General features: G+C 38.6%; 1 protein-coding gene across 2 annotated transcripts in view; it reads right to left on the bottom strand.

Annotated features, from left to right (window-relative positions):
• The window catches only part of SATB2 (SATB homeobox 2), a 186,954-nt gene that overhangs the window by 89,215 nt on the left and 76,955 nt on the right, over positions 1 to 20,784 (bottom strand). For both annotated transcript variants that reach the window (XM_007965764.3, XM_073019896.1), the window contains 2 exons: positions 20,386 to 20,509; positions 8,604 to 8,706 (listed from right to left, as the gene is read on the bottom strand). In XM_007965764.3, coding sequence (XP_007963955.2) covers positions 8,604 to 8,706; positions 20,386 to 20,509 — 227 coding nt within the window. The remainder of the gene's footprint in view (positions 1 to 8,603; positions 8,707 to 20,385; positions 20,510 to 20,784) is intronic.

Raw genomic sequence — 20,784 nt, forward strand, 5'->3', positions numbered from 1 at the left:
AGCATCTTACACAGCATTTATAGTTAAGTGCTTCAAGCACCTTATGAGCTTAGGTGCTTTTCAGCTTTGAACCTTGTAAGCGTCTAAGGAAAATCAGGTAATAATCTTTATTTAATTGATCAAGAAACCAGAAGCGTTCTCTGATTTTCACCTGCTGGTCTCCCCAGTAGAAGAGGATGTCCCCACAATCATCCGATTTTAAATAAACTGGGCATTTTATGGTCTACACACAAAGCCTCTCATTTCACACTCCGTAGATTCTTTGTAAGCCACCATCACATCTATATATGTTTTCTAGTTTTTTATTCTGTTTCTGGGCAGGACAAATGGAAATCTGAAACTAGAAGCAATCTAAAGCACACACCCTCCTTGTTCCCCAGACATGATCTGTCCAGATCCTATTTCAGGCGTTCTCACCACCAAGCCCCCCATGCCAACCATTCTCTCCTTCACTGCTAGAAGGTCATGCCAGCCCAGTCTCACACCCCATGGCATGAGCTGCCCATCTTCACCGTCCACTTCATCTCCAGAACCTTCTCTCCTTACACATCTCCTTGCCCTTCTCTCAGATTCTGAAGAAAACATCACTATTTTTCTTTCTTTCAAAGGCACCGCGTTATCTGCGCCTCAGATCCATTCCCTCCTAGTTGATGGGCTCTTGCTTATCACTCCTCTTCCTCTTCAAAACTGCTGGCTCCATCCTCTTTCTGCTAATTACACTTAGCCCTCATGCTTCACTTAGCCACATTTAGACTCTTTCCTCTCATGTCCTTAACACCTCTCCCTTAGTAGATGCATAGGCTTTCCCTGTTCTCACACTGCAGAGACAGCTCCCTCCAATGTCATTTTGGTATCCTTTCTGCCAAAGCCAAGAGCCTCCAATTCCCTCTCCTCTCCCCTGTCCCTCCACTGCACCTTTGATAACACTCCCCCCACCCCACCCCCGGTAACTCATATTCCCTTGGCTTTGGTGACACCTCACTCTCTCTAGTTGCATCTTCTTAACTCCTGGCTTTTTTCTTCTCAAAGCTTCCAGCCTCTCCTGCTCTTGCTCTCCTCTTTAAGGAATGTTCGTTTGGTACCATTTCAATTGTCATCCAATCAAGTGGCCCGAAAATTTATTCTCCATCCTGTCCTTTAGTAGGCTGGTTCCACATCTCAAACAGCCTCATGGACATTTCTACCTAGTTTTCAATTCTCACTGAGGTATCAGCAATTTCATCTCTGTTGGTAATGTCCTATTTCTGTCACAACCATCAAGAGTCACTTAAGCTCAAAACCTGGATTTTGCTTTCTCATTCCCATACCCCTATTTACTCTCACCAAGTCTCATGGCTCTCCTCTGCTTGAACCTCTTGTATCGGTGGCTTCCTTTCTCACTTCTGCCACTCAAAGCCAGGGCCTCACTTCCCTCACCACTCCACTTCTGTCAATTACTGCAATAGATTCGACTTTGCCTACTTCCACCAGGTGTACATACCAACCTTCCCCCTCCCATCCACCTCCCTTCCTGCCATACACCCACTCACACCCTCATACAGCTTCAGATGGTGTCTAGAGGAATCATTCTTAAAACCATCATTTTCAATATGTCACTCTCTTGCTGAAAAACCTTCAACAATCCTCAAAATACCTCAACTGGGCTTTCAAAGACCCCTAAGGTGTGTTCTCTACCTTCTCAGCCTTATTTTTCATTGTTACAACACATATGATCTCCCAGCCAGGTCCCAACCATTTCTTTTCTTTTCTTTGTCAGACAAGAGTCTCACTCTGTCACTCAGACTGGAGTGCAACGGCGCGATCTCAGTTCACTGCAACCTCCAACTCCTGGGTTCAAGCGATTCTCCTGCCTCAGCCTCCTAAGTAGCTGCGATTACAGGCATGTGCTACCATGCCCGGCTAATTTTTTGTATTTTTAGTAAAGATGTGGTTTCCTTGTGTTAGCCAGGATGCTCTCAACCTCCTGACCTCGTGATCCACCCACCTCGGCCTCCCAAAGTGCTAGGATTACAGGCATGAGCTATTGCACCCGGCCAGGTCCCAGTCATTTCTATCAACGTTTGGTGTCACTACCCTCCCTACATCCAGCTATGTTTTACCTTTGCCTTTTCACTGATCAAAAGCTTAGCCATTCTGGGCACCTGTTATATTATAGTATCAGGATAAATGTACTGCCATTCTAGACATACCCGACAGTCACTTGTAATTTTCTAAACATGCAATGCTCTTTTGTACTTCTCCATCTGTACTCATGATCATCCAGTTGCTCAAAACATTCCTCCTTCTCTTTTCCTCCTTGCCGCAGTAACTCCACTTGTCCTTAAGGTATAATTCATGCGCTGCCTCTCCCTAACTGCCCACCCGCCACCTCATGTCAAACCTAGCAAGAAGAGTTTCCGGACCTTCCTCTACGCCGCCATCAAACTAGTTTATATCACCACTATATATTTACCAGATCCATTTATACAGCTGCTTCTCCTGCCAGGTTAAGGGCAACGCAACTAGAGGTAGGAAGCATATCTTATGTGCATACAGATGTTTCTCACTGCTTCTAGAACTAATTACGGCCCATAGCAGAAGTGCTCACTAAACATTTAGTTAAAATTATTTATTTAATTATGACTGCAATAAAGAAAAAGGTAATGCTCTCCACTGTATTCCCAGCCCTTAGAATCCTGCCAGCTATTATATATAAAATAGAAGCTAGAATTTGTTTTTGAATGACAAGGTATGTGTTATATTATGAATTAAGCATTTCGCACAGATTGTAGGCTTTTGGAAAGCAGGAATTATGTCTCATGCTTCTTCCAAAGAGTAGGTATACATGATGGCTGGATGGATGAATAGATGCAAGAGAAGTAGGGAGCGGCATAAGGAAAGTAGTTGCATTTTTCCCTTTGCATCTTTTCTTAATGTCTATTTAAAATAACATCATAAATAGTATAAATATGAGTAGATTGCAAGTTCATTTCTTTTAATCTACAAAGTACATTATTAACAAACAAAGGTTTTATATCTTTAAACATGTATGAATAAGTTTATTCAGCCCAACAAAGCAGTTACAGTACAGCTGGAATGAGCTTCTTAAGATCCATGCAAGGAATTAGTCCACGTCTAAAATGTGCTCAAGACATTCCCCGGGCACCATTTTTCCACTTAAACTACCAATAAGCTTTCCACTGGAGGGCCGAGCAAGTATAGGTGATCTATGCATACTATCAGTGACTGTCACAACGAAAATGTGCAAGGCTCTTCCATGTGTTGAAAAACTGGTGAGATAAAAGGTGGTTGACAGTAGAAGTGATGTTTCTATTTCCATGAATCCAATATTTGCGACGACAAGAGTAGAACTGGAGAACACTGTGCTAAGTGAAATAAGTCAAACACAGAAAGACAAATGCTGCATGTTCTCACTTATATGTGGAATCTAAAACAATTGCATTCATAGAAGTAGAGAGTAGAATGGTGTTTAACAGAGGTTGGGAGGTGGGAGCAGTGAGATGATAATCAAAGGGTACACAGTCTCAGTGAGGAGAAACAAGTTTGGTTTTTTTTTTTGAGATCTATTGTACACCATGGTGAATATAGCTAATAACTGAGTACTGTGCATTTTCATATCACAGAGTAAGTCTCAGATGTTCTCATCACAAAAATGTCAAATATTTGAGGTGATGAATGGGTTAATTCACTTGATTTAATCATTTCACGTTGTATTAAAAATCATACCATCACTTTGTACCCCATAAATATAAACAGCTATAATTTGTCAGTATAAGATACATAAGTAAATATGTATACAATGTTCAAAGGATTTTATGTTGCCATTACTTTCAACGAGATACGACATAGGCAGAGGGCAGACAAACTTCCTTGCAGAACACTTCATTTAGATCTGAAGCTGAAAGCAAATTTCTTTCATGACAGAAAAATTAGGTAGACAAAAGTAAGTTACTTTTACCTCATCAGAGTTAAACAACAGCAGAGGCAGAAGGACCAGGAGTTGATTAAAGGCATTGTCCTGACCACTGATACCACCATGGCTAAGCAAGGGCTGCCTTATGGAACCAGGTCAGGGGACATTGATTTCTCTATTCAACTCCAAGGCACCACTTTGTAAATGACACAATCATTTTTGAGTACAAGAGGTGCTTTAAATGTGGTAACATTATATCATTTCAGCTATAATGATCATAATTACTTATTTCTTTTAATCACAACCCACTTAACCACTTTAGTGCAGAGGACTAGTTCAAGGAGTTTAATTTTCATTCAACATCTAATCTTTGTGTTTACCGAAACCCTTCATGGGCTTTGTTTACTGTCTGCCTGCTGGCCTGGACGTTTGATCTTGCAAGACTAGATCAGACAGGGTCAGATAAAATACTGATTACTAGAATAAACCAGGCTTGGGGAAGTAACACTGCTTTTAAAATCCTCTTTTCTCCCAGCTTTTTAATATCTGGCAAAAGAAGTTCAAATAAACAAATAAAATTAAGACAACTAACAATCAGAGGGTTCTTGGCCAATGACTGAGAAAAGAAAAGTGATGGGGATAATTTTGCACTCTGGCCAAAATACAGGGTTTGGTTAGGTCCACCCATTCTAATGGTATTATTTTATAACACAAATAATTTTATAATAGCCACCCGTATTTGTGTAAACTTTCAATGACCCTTCCATTCTTGAGGCATATTAAATAATTGGGATTGACTTCACCTAAGATAACTGCTTATTTTGCTCTTGGTACCAGATGACAAATACTTTAGATATAAAATTATTTTCTTGTAACTTATCAATTAGGACACATTTAAAATATATAAAAAATTCTTTATTAAGGCGTTTTCTTATTTTTATTATATACCCCGCAAAAGTAGACTGCCATGAGAGTAAAACTGATGGTGGTACTACATATATGATTGTCCCTTCGTTTCATAAAAATGATGGGAAAAGTTCACATCAAGAGTTCAGACAAAAAAAGTTGTGTAAAAAAATTAAAATTTTACTAAAATGTGTAGAACTTATGAAAAAACTACTTTGGTAAATCCCTCACAATCCCAAGACGTTAAAAATAATTTTGGAATAGCACGAATGTTTCTAGGTGTCTATGGATTCTCTTCATGTACAATACTAAAATTCCTAAATAATAAACTTATTGGTCTTTTTTATTTTTATTTTTTTGCTTTTAGATAAAATGTACTTTTTTTTTTTTTTTCTTATACTTTGGAGCTTATGAGCTCTATATTGTAAAATCCGGTCCAGAAGCAATTATAGTATGTGATGATCGGCAATTAAAAAAAAAAATGCTGTCTAAACCAACCTACCACCCTACCCTACCTACCCACTCCGTTTTCTTCAACGTCAAATACTCCTGGGACACAGATTCATGGTCTTAGACCTTGAAACCAGAGTATACACACTGTCTCCCTATCTATCCTGAAGTAATGCTCATGTTAACTCAAATATGTCTGTGTCAATCATGATTGTCTTTGAAATTAAAGAAAAAAGGTAAACAGAATGTGCTTTGCTGTGATCACTGGGGAAAATAAAGTTAACATGCTAAGCCAAACCAATTTAGGACTTTCTAAAGAATAAGTGTAAATAGTTTAGCTATAATAACAACAAATTCAAAAAATGCACATTAAAATGTTTACTTCAAAATTTAGACAATTCCATTTGTATATAGTTTTTACATCTGTTTTTAATGATATCAAATTATTGATTGTTCATTTTTCTCATATTTATTTAAGCATTAACTATAGAATTTGCAATCTGATCTTTTTTTTAACCTTCCGGTAGACTTTTATTTTTGCCAGGTTTTAGTCATATTTACTTTGATCTTTCAGAGTATATCATTATTTTACTGTTTATTTATTTCTATGAGAAGAGAAAAAAATTTTGACCTAGGAGATCTATATGTGGCAATTTGTAACAGAATCACATAGCTTATGTTTAGGAAATCATGTTTTTGATTAAAAAGCAACCACTTAGTTCCCACTGTTTTATTAAAACAGACATTAGCAGATAATAGGAAACATATTTAACAATGTAGCCTGCGTTTAGTTTGGGACGTCAGTACGTTGACTTGAGATTTTCTTCTATGCTGAATAGTGCATAGAAGTGCATGTAAATTGGTAAATTTGAGGTAGAAATGGAAGGTAGGGAGGCTGAGAGGGACATGGAACCCCAACTTCTGGGTTCTCAGAAAAAGCCCTATGGTGGAATTCTGGTTTCACTACTAATGGTTTCCAATTTTGGAATTCATTGCCTTTTTTTTTTCATGTCGAAAGCAGGGACACAAACAAATTTTACAAATCAAATCATTACTTTCCCATGAGAAACGGGTCCTACTAGGTAGAAACTCCCACAGCAACATCTATTCATAGAAAAAGGCTTCTACCAAATAAAATGTGCCTGCCTCAGTCCAACACTTCCTTTTTCTGAGGGTCGAAAGTTAATAAAACGCACTTCTCTGGGTGTTTATTTTCTGTGCACCATTATACCTGTCATGAATTCTTTGTTTTTCCTCCCACTCCCTTGGTTGATGAATCAACACCACTTGAACTGTTTTATGGCAGCTTGTGTTTACTTCACACATACCTTAACCTTCCCTTTTCTCCTCCTACTGACACACACACAGACACACACACACTTTTCAACAGCAATGACTAGCTCCATCTCTTTGAATAGTATGTGTACACAGTGTCTGACAGCCTCTTCAGGTGTGGATCCTTGACCAACTGAATGAAATCAAGGTCTCAGTCTGCTTTTATGGCACTTAAAGATTTAACTGTGCATTTACTATCTTAAAAAAAAAAAAAAAGATACAGCTTGAAGAATTAAAGCTCCAGGAAAGAAAAAAGAAAAGTAGAAGACATGAGTGTTAATGTGTGAATGCATGCGCGCGCGCGCGCGCACACACACACACACACACACACACATTCTATAGTGGCAATTCTGAAAACACTAGAATGAAGAGTTTCCAATCTTTCTGAATCTGGAATTATACTCCAGCCTATTAAAAGAGGACACTCTCTTACTTTCTCTTATAACAGCAAGTAAATGGGATCCAACAAATGACCTTGAAGCTGCATGATTCTTTTGATTTTTAGCCGAAGAGGATATGCTGAAGCACTTTAACAATCCTATTTTAAAAGAAAAACTTGGAGGCAACACTTACAGAAAAGAAACCCTTCTGAGCCACACAACGATGTCTTATAATGAGAAGGAGTTATTCATCTTATAATGTACAAGGGTGAATATTAATATCCTAAAGCATTTGCCCAAATCAGGATCTAAAGAGTTCTAACAATTTTAGAATCTGTTGAAAAGAAACGGATCTTAATTCAGTTTTCAGTGTATTTAATTTCTCCTGGGTAGCTCAATATTTTGGCTTGCCTTATAAAATGTATATTTAGCATAAAACACTCTCATTCCTTTGTGATCAGAAATGTGCTACCAATGTTTGTAAACTTCATTTCTTCAAAAGATAACCCTGTAAAAAAGCTCTCAAACACTCAATAGCCAACAAGCACTACTTTGACATCGTCTCCCCTGAGAAAACCTGCAAGTAGTAAAACAAATAAATTCATCCTTTACTTTTACTTACCCATCATAAATTGCCATTTGCCTCTCAGATGGGGCAGAGTAAGCAAGGCTATGTATACATATTATAAAGTGTGATAAATATGGCATAATTATGCAAAATATGGACTGAAAGGACCATCAAAACCAATGTTACAAAAAATTCCCCAAATTCCCTCAGGGACCCTAGTAGGTAACATTTATCTGAATGGAGTGAAAACAAAAGAATTTTTCCACCACTGACATATTTGAAATGGTCCTGACATGTTTAAAGGTCTAGGTGATCCAAATAGCATGTTATTTACTACATTAAGGAACTTTATTTTCAGGACCAAACATAATTCCATATGTAATATACTACTGCTAGTATGACTATTACTATTAATTATTAGTAGTAGTATACTATTATTTATCAATAGGTTACTTTGTGCCAGTATTGTCTTATTTAGTTCTCTCATCTACCCAGTGACCTAAGTACTTTATTCCCCATTTTCAGATGAGGAAATTGAGTCTTGGTGACGTTAAATAATTTGCTGAAGTTCCCACAGCTAGAATGTAGAAGCCAAAGATTTGATCCCAAGTCTGCCTGAACGTAGAGCCCGCCCGTGCTTTCACCACCGCTCTGGAATCGTCGACAAAGGGTCACAACATCAAACTCCATTTCTGACTAAAGCCATCCTGATACCCCAAGAGTATCTGTTAATCAGTATCCAAACTGTAAGTGCTGATTCAACCTAGAATGACAGCTTCTAAGTTTTCATTCTAAAGGATTTTGGTCTTTGCAGGTATCACTTATGAAAACTATAAACTTAACATATTGTGTTACTCATTTTACTTTTACTTCAAATATCTTCTTAGTTTTAAGGGAGCCAATTTGGATCTCATGACAGGAATATTAAAGATCTCACCTTTGTAAAAAATTAGATAAATTATATCTAAAATGAGCATAAATTCCAAACAATCAACAACTCATGAACCTCAGAAACTGAAAACAGGCTTTACAAACAAAAAAGTCAGTTTACCTTTAATCTTCTTGTACTTTTTATACCATCTCCCAAACTCCTGGCACTTGGTTGCTGACACATTGGCATAATATGTGCTATTTACAATGGATGAAATCATACTCTGAAAAAAAAAAATTATAGTTATTTTTTCAAAATATGACTACTTCTTTTTAGGGACAAGAAACAGCACTTTATAACCTGCACTAACCTCTTTTCTTTTAAACTTAAAACAGTCACTCTCCTGTAAACTGAACTATTAACATCAAACACGATTACCTGAATTTTCCATCCCTTTAATTAAAACAATGATAGTGCTTTCTCCAAAAAGTCAACCCTGGGGCAATGTCAACAATGGAGGGGACAGAACATGCAGATTAAATGCAAAGAGGAAGAACAGTTGTGATTTAGGAACCAGAGCAAAAGGTGAGATCAGATGCTCCAGCATCCGTAATCCAAATAATGCCTTTCAGATGTTTCTGTTCCGCTTCCAACTGCAACAAGCTTACACAGCCAAGAATCTGAGAACATCCGTGCTACACACTGCAGAACAACATTTAGGGAAATAAGTTAAATTAATATAATTTATAGAAACGTGTGATTAGAACTTGTGTGAAAATTCACCAAATGAAAAAATTAACAGTGCTATTTTAGAGCAAGGGAAACTAAACATAACACTTGTACTGTGTTTCAATCAAAAATGAACCAAAGCTCAAACTTTCTGAGTGCTTAAGTGCATGATTCTTCCTTGCTCTCATCCTCCTCAGCCCAACTGCTCAGCTGATTTGTTTGTATTAATAATTGGGGTTAAAAGAGAAGGGGAGCATAGCCTGACATAGCACTGAAAAGTTAAAATTATAATTGCACACCTTGAATTGAACTTCCTACAGAGATATGTTTGCAGTTAATACAGTATGTTTGGGCCAACATTTGTGGCAGATGTTAACGTATACCTGAACTGACTGTGTATGTTTTATACACAGATTTTATTTCTTATTTTTATTTTGTCCTGGGCATAAACAATTCAAGAGATCCAAATGACCTGTGTAAGGTTTTATATCTTGCCTTGAAATCTCATCTTTCTCAAAAAAAGTTAGCTCCAGACATAGAACAGTTCAGAGAAATCTTAGAACTTCTAATGACATTTCTACAAAGCAGTAGAGATAAAAAGGGTAACAATAAATCAAGTTATTTAACAGGAGGTTAAAATGCCAGCAGACAGGCCTTCATAGACTCCCATTTGAAACATCAGACTCCTCTTTTTTAATCACTAATGCAGTACTGGTGGGGGAGGGGGTTCCTAATTCAATTCACAGAAACTTCTTCCGCAGATGGTTAGCCCTCCCCAGTTGCTGATCTATCCATGACAATTCCTTTCTCTAAGGGGAGATAGTAAGGATAACACTTTTCATCTGAAGGTCTGAACACAGCAATGGGAACCCAAAGAGTTAATATCATGGGAGTGTATCACAGAACCTCTGGGGCCTTGTCTGCTGCCTTATAGGATGACCACTGGAATCCTAATTTCCCAGAGGCGGGCTTCGGGCTTTGTGCTATTAACGACCAAGTACGACTCTTCCCTAACCAGCTGAGCTAGCTCCCGCTCTGGGCTGAGATTCTCTCTGTTCCTAGACTGTGAGACCCTTGAGGACAGTGACTATGTCTGTTTCATTTTTTTTTTCTACCTCGTGTCTCACATAGTTCTGATGTGGGATATCTGAGTCACTGAAATTTAACACAGGAAAAGGGACAGAGATGAAATTTAAAAGTGCCAAACTGAAATGTCATAATAATAAAATTTTTTTAACATGAAAGTAGCTTAATAATAGATGCATCAGCCACACTGGTGTATGTGAATAATCACAAATGTACTTGTCATCTCTCTATCTTGTTTGTATGAATTTATCCTCTGGAAAGGCATAGGATACATAGCCATGGCAGGAGTCAGAGTTAAACCCTGTATTGCCAAATGGCCTAGGAAGTGGACTAAAACGAACAGTGTCTAATTACTGGCACCGTTTCTCAATTTTTCCTGGCCCATAATAGGAGGCCACAAGCCCAGAAGCCTGCATCGCTTTGGCCCCAGATAATCCAAATTCCCCTCACTCTCTACCCTCTTTACTTTGTCCTTCCTTCCTCCTGCTGTATCTTCAATTGACCCTGCACAAGGCAGAGTGGCAAGGAAATAAATATCTGGCCTCCTACTGGCTCCATCAGCAGGTCTTGTATTTCACACAACTCATTTATAATGTGGGCTACCCTGACTGAATCAGATTTGTTTTCTGTCCCAGATAATCATAAATAAGTTGTTACCTCTACTGATTACAGAACAAAAACATAAACAGGTTTGAACTATGAACTGGGCAAAAAACAAACAAACAAACAAAAACAATAATAAGTAGCGAACAAATTTCCTAGATGAGAATCTTTAATAACCAGAAATGTCTGTTTGAGTTTATGACACATTTTATTCATGTCAATTCCCTGCAGGCCTTTATACAGAGCTAATACCCAAAATAGTTTTTAATGATAAGAATTATTACAGTCCATCCTCAGAAGACTTTAAAATCAGAAGATAAGAAAATACCTTGGGAATATTTTAAAAGCAAGGCCATGTTATGTCTGATTATTCCAGTTTCATGAATATTTTTTAACCCTAAATTAGACTGTAAAATTCCCATAATCTGAATCTAAATCACTAGGCTTCACTAGCACGCTCTGGACACATACTACACATCTCGATGTTAGTGTCCATTAAATATCTAGAACATCAAAACTTAATTAATGATATGTAAAGTTGAAAGGGGCTAACATGAACCCAGCATGTGCTATTACTCTACAGGAAACAATGTTCTCCAAAGATCCTGGGACACAGAGAATCTGTATTTACCATATTTCATCCACTTTTTATACCTGAACATCACTGAAATAGAGATCCATCTTACAATCAATAGCATCATAAACCTGATAAGATACAGTTGATGCAGAATGGGATGAGTAATAATTAAAATCTTTCCCACCTACCACCTTGCCAAAAAAGATCTAATTCAATTTTTTCCTTTTAAAATATGTATAATTTTGCAGTTTATGTTGCTCTCTTTTGTTTTCCAATCATTCTAAAGCAACCATACAGTTGGACTTTTAGAATTCACATCTTTTTGATAAAGGAACAAGATCTGAGTCAACTTTTTCAATCCAGAATGCTACCAACTCGAGTATCCCTGTTTATACAAAGCAATACTAATACAAATAACCCAGAAAATATGTGTATTGCTATTTTTAACACTTAAACCAAGGAACTATGATTTACTAAGGCCAATATTAACATGATTTTGCATTCACTAAGCATGTATCGCTTTGCACGGTGCTGGGCTGTGAAAAAGAAAGGATGAGGGTACATGTATAATGGGCAACTGAGGCAGTCCCCACTCAGATACTGAGACACAGCCACAAACCACCACATAAAACAGTGGCTGCAGACAAAGCTATTTCATGAATAATATTATATTCTAAGATAAATTAAAAGGGTTAAAATGTCTTTCCAACTACAGAAACTTGAAAATTTCTGACTTCTTTGTAGTTAATTATGAAATTTTAAGTATAAAGATTTTTGGATGGGACATAAAATCTAGGTGTCCTTATTTGTAGTCAATTTGACATTTAGTTTGCCATTAATATCTGGAATTTTTAAAAAATAAGGTATTTAAGAAATCAAACTATATTAGATTTTTCTTTACTTATTCCAAAGTTTACTAGGCAGACTTGAATTTGCTGTAAGCCAAACTACAAGAGAATAAATTTTATAATATTGTTATTTAAATACTTATGATAGCTAGATTGATCTATCTAAAAATAAATTTTCTTTTAGGTTCCTGAAACAAATTTTTAACTCACTTGTTTTTCAACTAGCCCAGAGAATAGATGTCACATATGATTATAAGTATGGTTCCATTTTCAAACTGAGGCCCCAGAAGCTCAGAATGAAAAGCATCTTTCCCATAGTCGAATAGCACTGGGAGGCACCATGAAGACACTCTGTTAGTGGACCAGTATTTCATGGGTCTTTTAAGAAGGGAGACTAACGAATGAATAGAAGGAAACATTCACCACCACCTCCATCAGCGACCACAAGATCAACAGCTGATGCTGCAACCAGTACTTTAGACAAAACAAAAAACAAGGTAACAACAGCAAAAAAAAAAAAAAGGAAAACATGAAGTTTGTGAACTCAGGCCCCCTATATAAGTTAATTAGGAAGTTTAGAATCAAAGAAAACTATGGAATCTAAAGGGAATTTAAAACTTAATAGGAAAAAGTAAAGTAATAAACACAGGTTAAAATGATTTGTACGATACATTTAGAAAAACAGAGATCTGAGCATCCCCTTTTCCCAAAATAAAAGAAAAGATAAAATAACTGGATATCCTTCACTACATTCTGCTTGGCTTGGTGGGATTTATTTGTTTGAAGAGCAGTGTGGTACTAAGAGTAGCTAAGCTGAAAACACATAATACACTTGCTATGAAGAAGAATATTTTTAAACCAATGTGAAGAATTACATTTTCTGTCAGTGAGAATCCCCTGTTTGGGGGTGGAGGAGTGGCATCCCCTAGCCTCCTCTTCTATGTCTGCATGAAGGAGAGAGCAAAGACAGGCAATGAGTGATGTGTGCATTCTTTGCTCATTTTTGGCCTTTTCAATCTGCTTGGTGATATGCTAAATAACATATTAAACATGAGAATATAATGATACTTCAATTAGGTAAAGGGAAAAAAACTGATTTGGAGGAATTACTTTGTCATGAAAAAAACTCATTTAATGTCATTTGGCAGCCTTCTACTATCCCTCTCTATCCCCACTTCTGAGCTATAACATCAGAATTGAAAACTGTTGCCATTTTAAGGGAAAGAAACACTTCCTCTGAACTTCGGAGTATGAAAACACTACATTTGAGAGCTCTTCCCCTAAGCTGTTGCTGAATGGCTCGCTTGTCTAACGTCAGCACTCTCACCTGTGACTGGGATATTGTCTCCTGCATCAGAGCGTGTAAGGATTCTGTGAGATGATTTGTGTAAAAGGCCTAGCACAAGATGTGGAATCAACAAATGTCATCTTTCTCCCCACTGTGCAATCATTTCATATGGTCACTGCAATCCCCTGGTTAGGAATTATTTTCAAGCTGTCATTTGTGAACCTTCTTCAACATGAGTTCATGAGGCTGGGACGCAAACTAAAACAACCTCACGTGAAAATAACTAAAACAGACAGTTGGCAACTGGTTAACATGAGACATGATGCATCCCCACTACATACATGAACTTAGGTTAAATTAAACAGACGGTTGACAACTGGTTAACATGATTCTGGTCCATGCAGTTGATCAGTCACTATATATGATGAGCACATGCTCAATTTTTTTTTTTCTGCTGACCCAACTGGCTGCTTGATTTCACTGCTCAACTGTTTTGGCATGTTGTACATATGAGTTAAGTCCAAATGGGTAAGGCTTGCTTAGGATGACAGAAATAATTATCCTACAATCTATTTCTAAAGGCACATTATATGAGTGCCACACCATTGTCACACTGGAAATCTAGTAACTTCTTTGCAGTTCAATAACTTTAGTCAGTCATTTTGTTCCTCAAATATTTAGCAACAAAGTCTCAACCAGCACCACGGGACAGAGCTGCTTCAAAAACATGTCTACATGCTAAGTAAAATAAATCAGCACAAAATAAATGTTCTATGATTCCACTTACACAAGGTAGGTAGAATAGGCAAATTCACAGAGGCAGAATACAGAATAGAGGCTACCAGGGGTCAGAATGAGAGGTGAATAGGGAATTGTTGCTTAAAGGTTAGACTTTCCATTTGGAGTGATGAAAAAGTTCTGGAAAGAGACAGGGGTGATGGTTGCACAACACTGTGAATGTAATTAATGCTACTCAATTGTAAGCTTAAAAATGTTTAGAATGGCAAACTCCATGTTATGTATATTTTACCATAAAAAATATTTTAACATGTCTAGAGTCACAGAGAACATGTGTAGGAGTGGAGCACATTGGAAGTTGCATGCACTTGCAAATTGTTCTTTCCACCACAATTTTCAGGCTGGGCGCAGTGGCTCATGCCTATAATTCCAGCACTTTGGGAGGCCGAGGCAGGAGGGTCACTTGGGGTCAGGAGTTCAAGACTAGCCTGGCTAACGTGGTGAAACCATATCTCTACTAAAAACACAAAAATTAGCCGGGCATGGTGGCGCTCACCTGTAATGCCAGCTACTTGGGAGGCTGAGGGGGGGAGAATTGCTTCAGCCCGGGAGGCAGAGGCTGCAGTGAGCTGAGATCATGCCACTGTACTCCAGCCTGGGCAACACAGCGAGACTCCGTCTCAAAAAGAAAAAAAAAAAAAAACCCACAATTTTTAGTTAACAAGACTGTCTCTTTAGTCATCCCATTTGAACATCAAGATCGCCTATGAGATGCACAAGGCAGGTACTGGTACCTCTACTTATTTAAATGGGTCAAAACCCTGAGCACCTGGGGTTTTGCAATCAAAAGCTGACCTTAGGTCTTTCAACTCTTCCTCAAGTAAGAATAAGTAAGCCACAGAAAGATGCAATCATAATGTTTTCAAATTGGAACAGCTAAGGACTATTTAATAAGGGAGGACTACGCCTAAGGTCTGCTAAATTAGGATGCTCAGGACAGCCAGTGGCAGAGGAAAGAGGCTGCGAGTGGTTACTCACAGAAACATTGGAGGGAAAGGAAGAGGTGCCACCACTTAAACACACTTTGAAAGGTGAAATCAAAAATAAATATGCAGACACACAACCACAATCTGTACTTTCCAAGCATCTGGCCAGACACAGAATGGCTAAATCATTACTTCCCTGTTTTAAATATATATACCTCAGGCTACAATTGTTGCACTTTTACGGACTTCTCCACACCTTTCTTCTGCCTTCAAGGCTGCTCTTTTGAACTGCAGACTACTGGGGTGTTCAATAAAGTATGAACTATCCACTGAATCATTCCCTTATGTAATTGCCAAACTCGAGTGAAGAATCACCTAAAATGGTTTGGCTTTTAACGTAATAAGGAAAAATTATTTCAATAATAGGAATCTTTTACTCATGAGTTCAGTCTATTTTTGAAAAACCCAACAAGCCACCTTTCTCACCTAAGGTGAGTAGTACTGGATGCCTCACTCTCTTCTTCCTATATTGAAAGGATTTTAGCTCCTCCCTCAGATTCACTGTTGTATCCCCAACCCATCGCAAAGTACCTGATTCTTAATCAGGACTCCAGGAATGCCGGTGGAAATATACTGCTGAATTACTGTTTCACCTTGCTTAGAACAAAAATGCATTCTGCTTCACTTTACATAGGCTGAACTACAAAAACTGCATGCATCTGTTCTGTGACAACCACCAACAAAATGGGCGTGCTTATCTCCACACTAAATTACAATCTAGCTATGCAATTTAAGTGAATAATCTGGAATGTTTAAGGATAATGGCCGCAGGATGAATGCCACGGTCCACATTACATATCCATGCTAGCTGAAACAAGCTACCCCAGTGAGATTTTCCATAATCACACAACATATCAGAAGCCTAAATCAAATCTCCCCCAAATCTAAACAGTAGAAATGAGCCCCTGTTTAACTGAAATGTGCTGGGCATCAATCACCAAATTATTCTATTCACTGTTTCTAGTTCAAAATGTTTTGGAGCTGCCAAGAACACTGTAATAATAATAAAACTTTAACTTTACATACTAATAAAACTACACTTTCTGAAACATTTTTAAACTTAATTCATTAAGCACATCAGAGAATTGGTTGACTGAGAGTGGTATTGCTCCTGTCATGGGACCTTTGGCAACATCTGGAGACATTTTGGTTGTCACAACTGGGGGAAGGGGTATAGTGGCATGCTAGTGGCATCTAGTGGGTAATGGACAGGGATGCTGCAATGCACAGGGCAGCCCCCCACCACAAAGAATTATCCTGCTAAAAGTTTAAACTCCTGCATTATAGTAATAGCTACAAACAAAATATACATTATGCTGAATGCTGTGGACACAAAGATCAGTAAGAGATGGCCCCTGTTATTGTGGACAGTTCATCTAGTGATGGAAACTGACAGGTAACAATGACAACAGGCTGAGATAAGTGCTGTGACAGGAGTATTTACAAAGGCTACTAAGAGCAGAAGTAGCAACTACTTCAACCAGGAGGTTGAGGCACTTCACTAGCAGTGACTTTCCAGCTGGAATCTGAAAGATAATTTCATCAAGTAGAAAAGAGTAGTGCATTCTAGCCAGGTGAAATCATGTATGCAAAGGCAAGCAAATGTCAAACTGAAGGACTCTAGAGTCACCAGGATTGTGTGCAGGGGCTTCCAAAGCCAGAGATTAATAAGGTACATCTCCCTGAAGAACCGGTCTCACGTGGAGAGAAGGAGATTCCTAACTTAACAGCCAAAATGATTTTATAGCATTTAAAAAATATTTAAAACACAGGGGCTGGGCACGGTGGCTCACGCCTGTAATCCCAAAACTTTAGGAGCCTGAGGCAGGTGGATCACAAGGTCAGAAGATCGAGACCATTCTGGCTAACACGGTGAAATCGTGTCTCTACTAAAAATACAAAAAATTAGCCAGGTGTGGTGGCGGGCACCTATGGTCCCAGCTACTCAGGAGACTGACTCAGGAGAATCGCTTGAACAGGGAGGCGGAGGTTGCACTGAGGTGAGATCACACGCCACTGCACTTTAGCCCTGGCGACAGAATGAGATTCCATCTCAAAAAAAAAAAAAACAAAAAAACCCCCAGCAAAACAGGTATATGGACTAGAATATAAACTCAGCATCAATTTTTAAGATAATACAGAAGGTGGCTTTGTTAGATTTGTAATGCTATACTAGTTAGGTTGCTCCCACTCTCAAGAGATATTTTGAGCAATGGTAAACATTTCAAAATAATTAATTTAATGTGTTCTGGATATAGGATGAGTGCAGGAAGAGGGAAGAAGGCAGCTCTAGTGAAATATAAGGCTGAACAGTGTCATCTTGATGGTCCTTATGCTATGGAGTCTGTACTTCCTATAGGGTGGGTAGGGGGAGTGACTGGGGAATTACAAACAAGAACACAGGAGAATCAGGTAGCAGGAGAAAAGTCATGAGGCAAGAAAACCTGAAATATTTTAGATGACAGGTGATGAAAGAATGAACAAAGCAGTGGCACAAGGGAAAAAGATTTTAGATGGAGAAGTGATGGAACCCATAGGGTCAAACAGAAGGGTGAAGGAGAAGAAACTGTTTAGGTCAGGCAACTACGTGGGCAAACCATGAGAGCAGACAGTGGAGGGGGAAAGAGGTTTTTATAATAGGAGTAAAGATGATCTCATTTGAATATCACAAGACAACCCTTCGAATTATATGAAACATGCAAATACAATGATGCCCAGCTTATAGAAGACTTTAATGAGGCTCTGAGAAGTGAATGGACTTGCCCAGGATCACATATCTGCCATAAAAGAACTGAGATTAGAGCCCAGGGCTCTCAGGTCCTGATCTGGATTCTCCTCACTCATGTTGCCTCTCTAGTCATATTTGTAATCATAACCAAACATGACTGTCATGATACAACAGTTTGGACTAAACTTCTACGTGCCTCAGAAGCCCTGGATAAATTTCCGAATTGGTAATATCAAGTTAGAGGCTTGTACACTTTCAGGCAAAGCCCATTTTGACTTCCATGGGAATGCAAGAGAAAATTAATTGTGAATGATTGTGAAATTTGGGAAAAATTATTGACAGCTTTTCCTAACTTGTTCTTTAGCCAGTTCCTCTGTATCACCAACATAATCAAAATATGCATTTTATAACTTTGTATGCAACAAGGCTTTAACATCTACATACATATCTACAGGTAGGTTTTAAAATGGTCTGCATGAAAAGTCCTAAACATAAGATCAGAATAATGTCCTTTTCTATCTAGCTGCCTACACATGCCTTCTTGATTTTTTTTGGAAGCAAAAATACTAATAGCATACTTTGCTTCAGAGGATCCAAATTCCAAAACACCCTCAAAGACAGACAGACAGACAGACACACACACACACACATACACACATTCAGTTCACATAATATCTCAATAATAATAGCGGATACTGTTTATGGTGCATCATTGCATGCTACGCATTAGGCCAAGCATTTTATGTAATTTCCAATCATTTAATCCTCTTTATATAACTCAGAACCATTACTACTCAGTTTTACTAACGAAACAAGGGGGGCTCATAAAGGTAAGGTTATAGAGGCTTGTTAACCAGGACATGAATCCAGCTCTGATTCCAGGATACATGCTCTTAACCAATAGCCTTCCTATCTTTCAGAGACTCCCTTAACCTGGAACAAAGCTCATGGCACAGCAAGTTTCTGTAATAGGTTTCTCATCATTTTCCCTTGAACTTAACAGACATTGTCTTAAGTCATGTGTAGCAGCTCACACCAGGAAACAGATTTCCATTCAAAGCTTTGAATAATTTGTCAACCTGTGTTCATTTCTACAGCAGCCCTAATCCACCATTATCAAAATATTATCTCAACCATAGAAAAAAATGGGGTCCCAGCTCATGAACACAAATGGAAAAGGCAGCCCTTTCCTCCACTGCTCTTCTTTTGATCCTCTCAATCTCATTTTCATGGCTTGTATTAGTGTATGGTATGTTCCCTAAAAAATGGAGTATCACTTTTCCTCAAGATGCATTTTCTTGTGGTGAATTCACTACAAAACCGCTACAAATGCATATGATGTAAAAATCATCTCTCTACACCAGACCGGCAAAAGGTCCAATAAATCATGCATAGATGGGTTTAGCATGGCTGACTCATCCAGCTGACCAAGTAAAACAACAATCTGGAGCATCTACTTTGAAAGGGGGCTGTGGGAAGTAGCATCTCAACCTACCACTTAGCCAGCTAGTATGCTTAGGCAGTGAATGTAAGTGCTTCTCTAGGCTCCTATTTCTTGATCTATAAAATGGAGACACTGGTCCCTATCTCCGATGCAATACGTGAGAAGTTAATGACTGTATATGTAAAACGTTTATTTTCCTTTTTTTTTTTTTTTTTGAGACAGGGTCTCGCTATCTCGCTATGTTACCCAGGCTGGTCTCGAACTCCAGGGCTCAAGGAATCCTCTGGTCTCAGCCTCCCAAAGTGCTGGGATTATAGGTGTGAGCCACCATGCCCAGCCTGTATATATAAAATGTTTTAATAGTCTCTCCTTACCCTAAAGTCTCAATAAATGCTTTTTTTTTTTTTTTTTTTTGAGATCCAGGGTCTCACTCTGTCACCCAGGCTAGAGTACAGTGGTGTGATCTTGGCTCACTGCAATCTCTCCCACCCAGTCTCAAGCAATTCTCCCACCTCAGCCTCCCAAGTAGCTGGGACTACAGGCACATGCCACCGCACCCAGCTAATTTTCGTATTCTTTGTAGAGATGGGGTTTTGCCATGTTGCCCAGGCTGGTTTTGAACTCCTGAGCTCGAGCAATCAGCCTGCCTCAGCCTCCCAAAGTGCTGGGACTGCAGTCATGAGCTACCCTGTGCCCGGCCAATAAGTTATAACTTCAATTCTACAACCAGAAGCAACATAATCTTTTACACCTCAAATGCAGTGTAAGTCTATAAATAAAAGAGAAGACAGTTGTTTAAGAAGAAGGAAGCCCACTGCCGGAGAGTCTACCAATGGCTTCTTCTGTTTTCCAGATCCCCACCTGAAGATACTGACCTGGGAGAGAGGGCATTCTTTGGCTAATGTGCTCTGGTTCATCTCTTTGAGCAGTTCCTTTAAGGCATTGCGGACTGTGGCATGGTTCCACTGCTCCGCAGGCAAGTCTTCCAACTTTGAACAACTGCAAAACAGAGCAAGAATGAATAATACACACACCTCACCCAGGGCCCCTGACCGAAGAGGAGACAGTGCAGCAGCTATTCTTGGGTCTTGTGGGAGCTTCAGAAGAAATGCTGAAGAATGGGGTCTAAGTGAAGGAAGGGAAGTAAAACTGCTTCTCCAAGACTTTGCTAGAGCCCAAAGGGTCTCTTTTAAGTTTGTCCTCCCACTCATTCAAGAAAACTAGTCACTTCTGATGCAAGAAATGCTATTTTTATAAAATATGATTTTTCCAAT

The sequence above is a fragment of the Chlorocebus sabaeus genome, chromosome 10, assembly GCF_047675955.1.
Source record: "Chlorocebus sabaeus isolate Y175 chromosome 10, mChlSab1.0.hap1, whole genome shotgun sequence".
Taxonomy (NCBI): domain Eukaryota; kingdom Metazoa; phylum Chordata; class Mammalia; order Primates; family Cercopithecidae; genus Chlorocebus; species Chlorocebus sabaeus.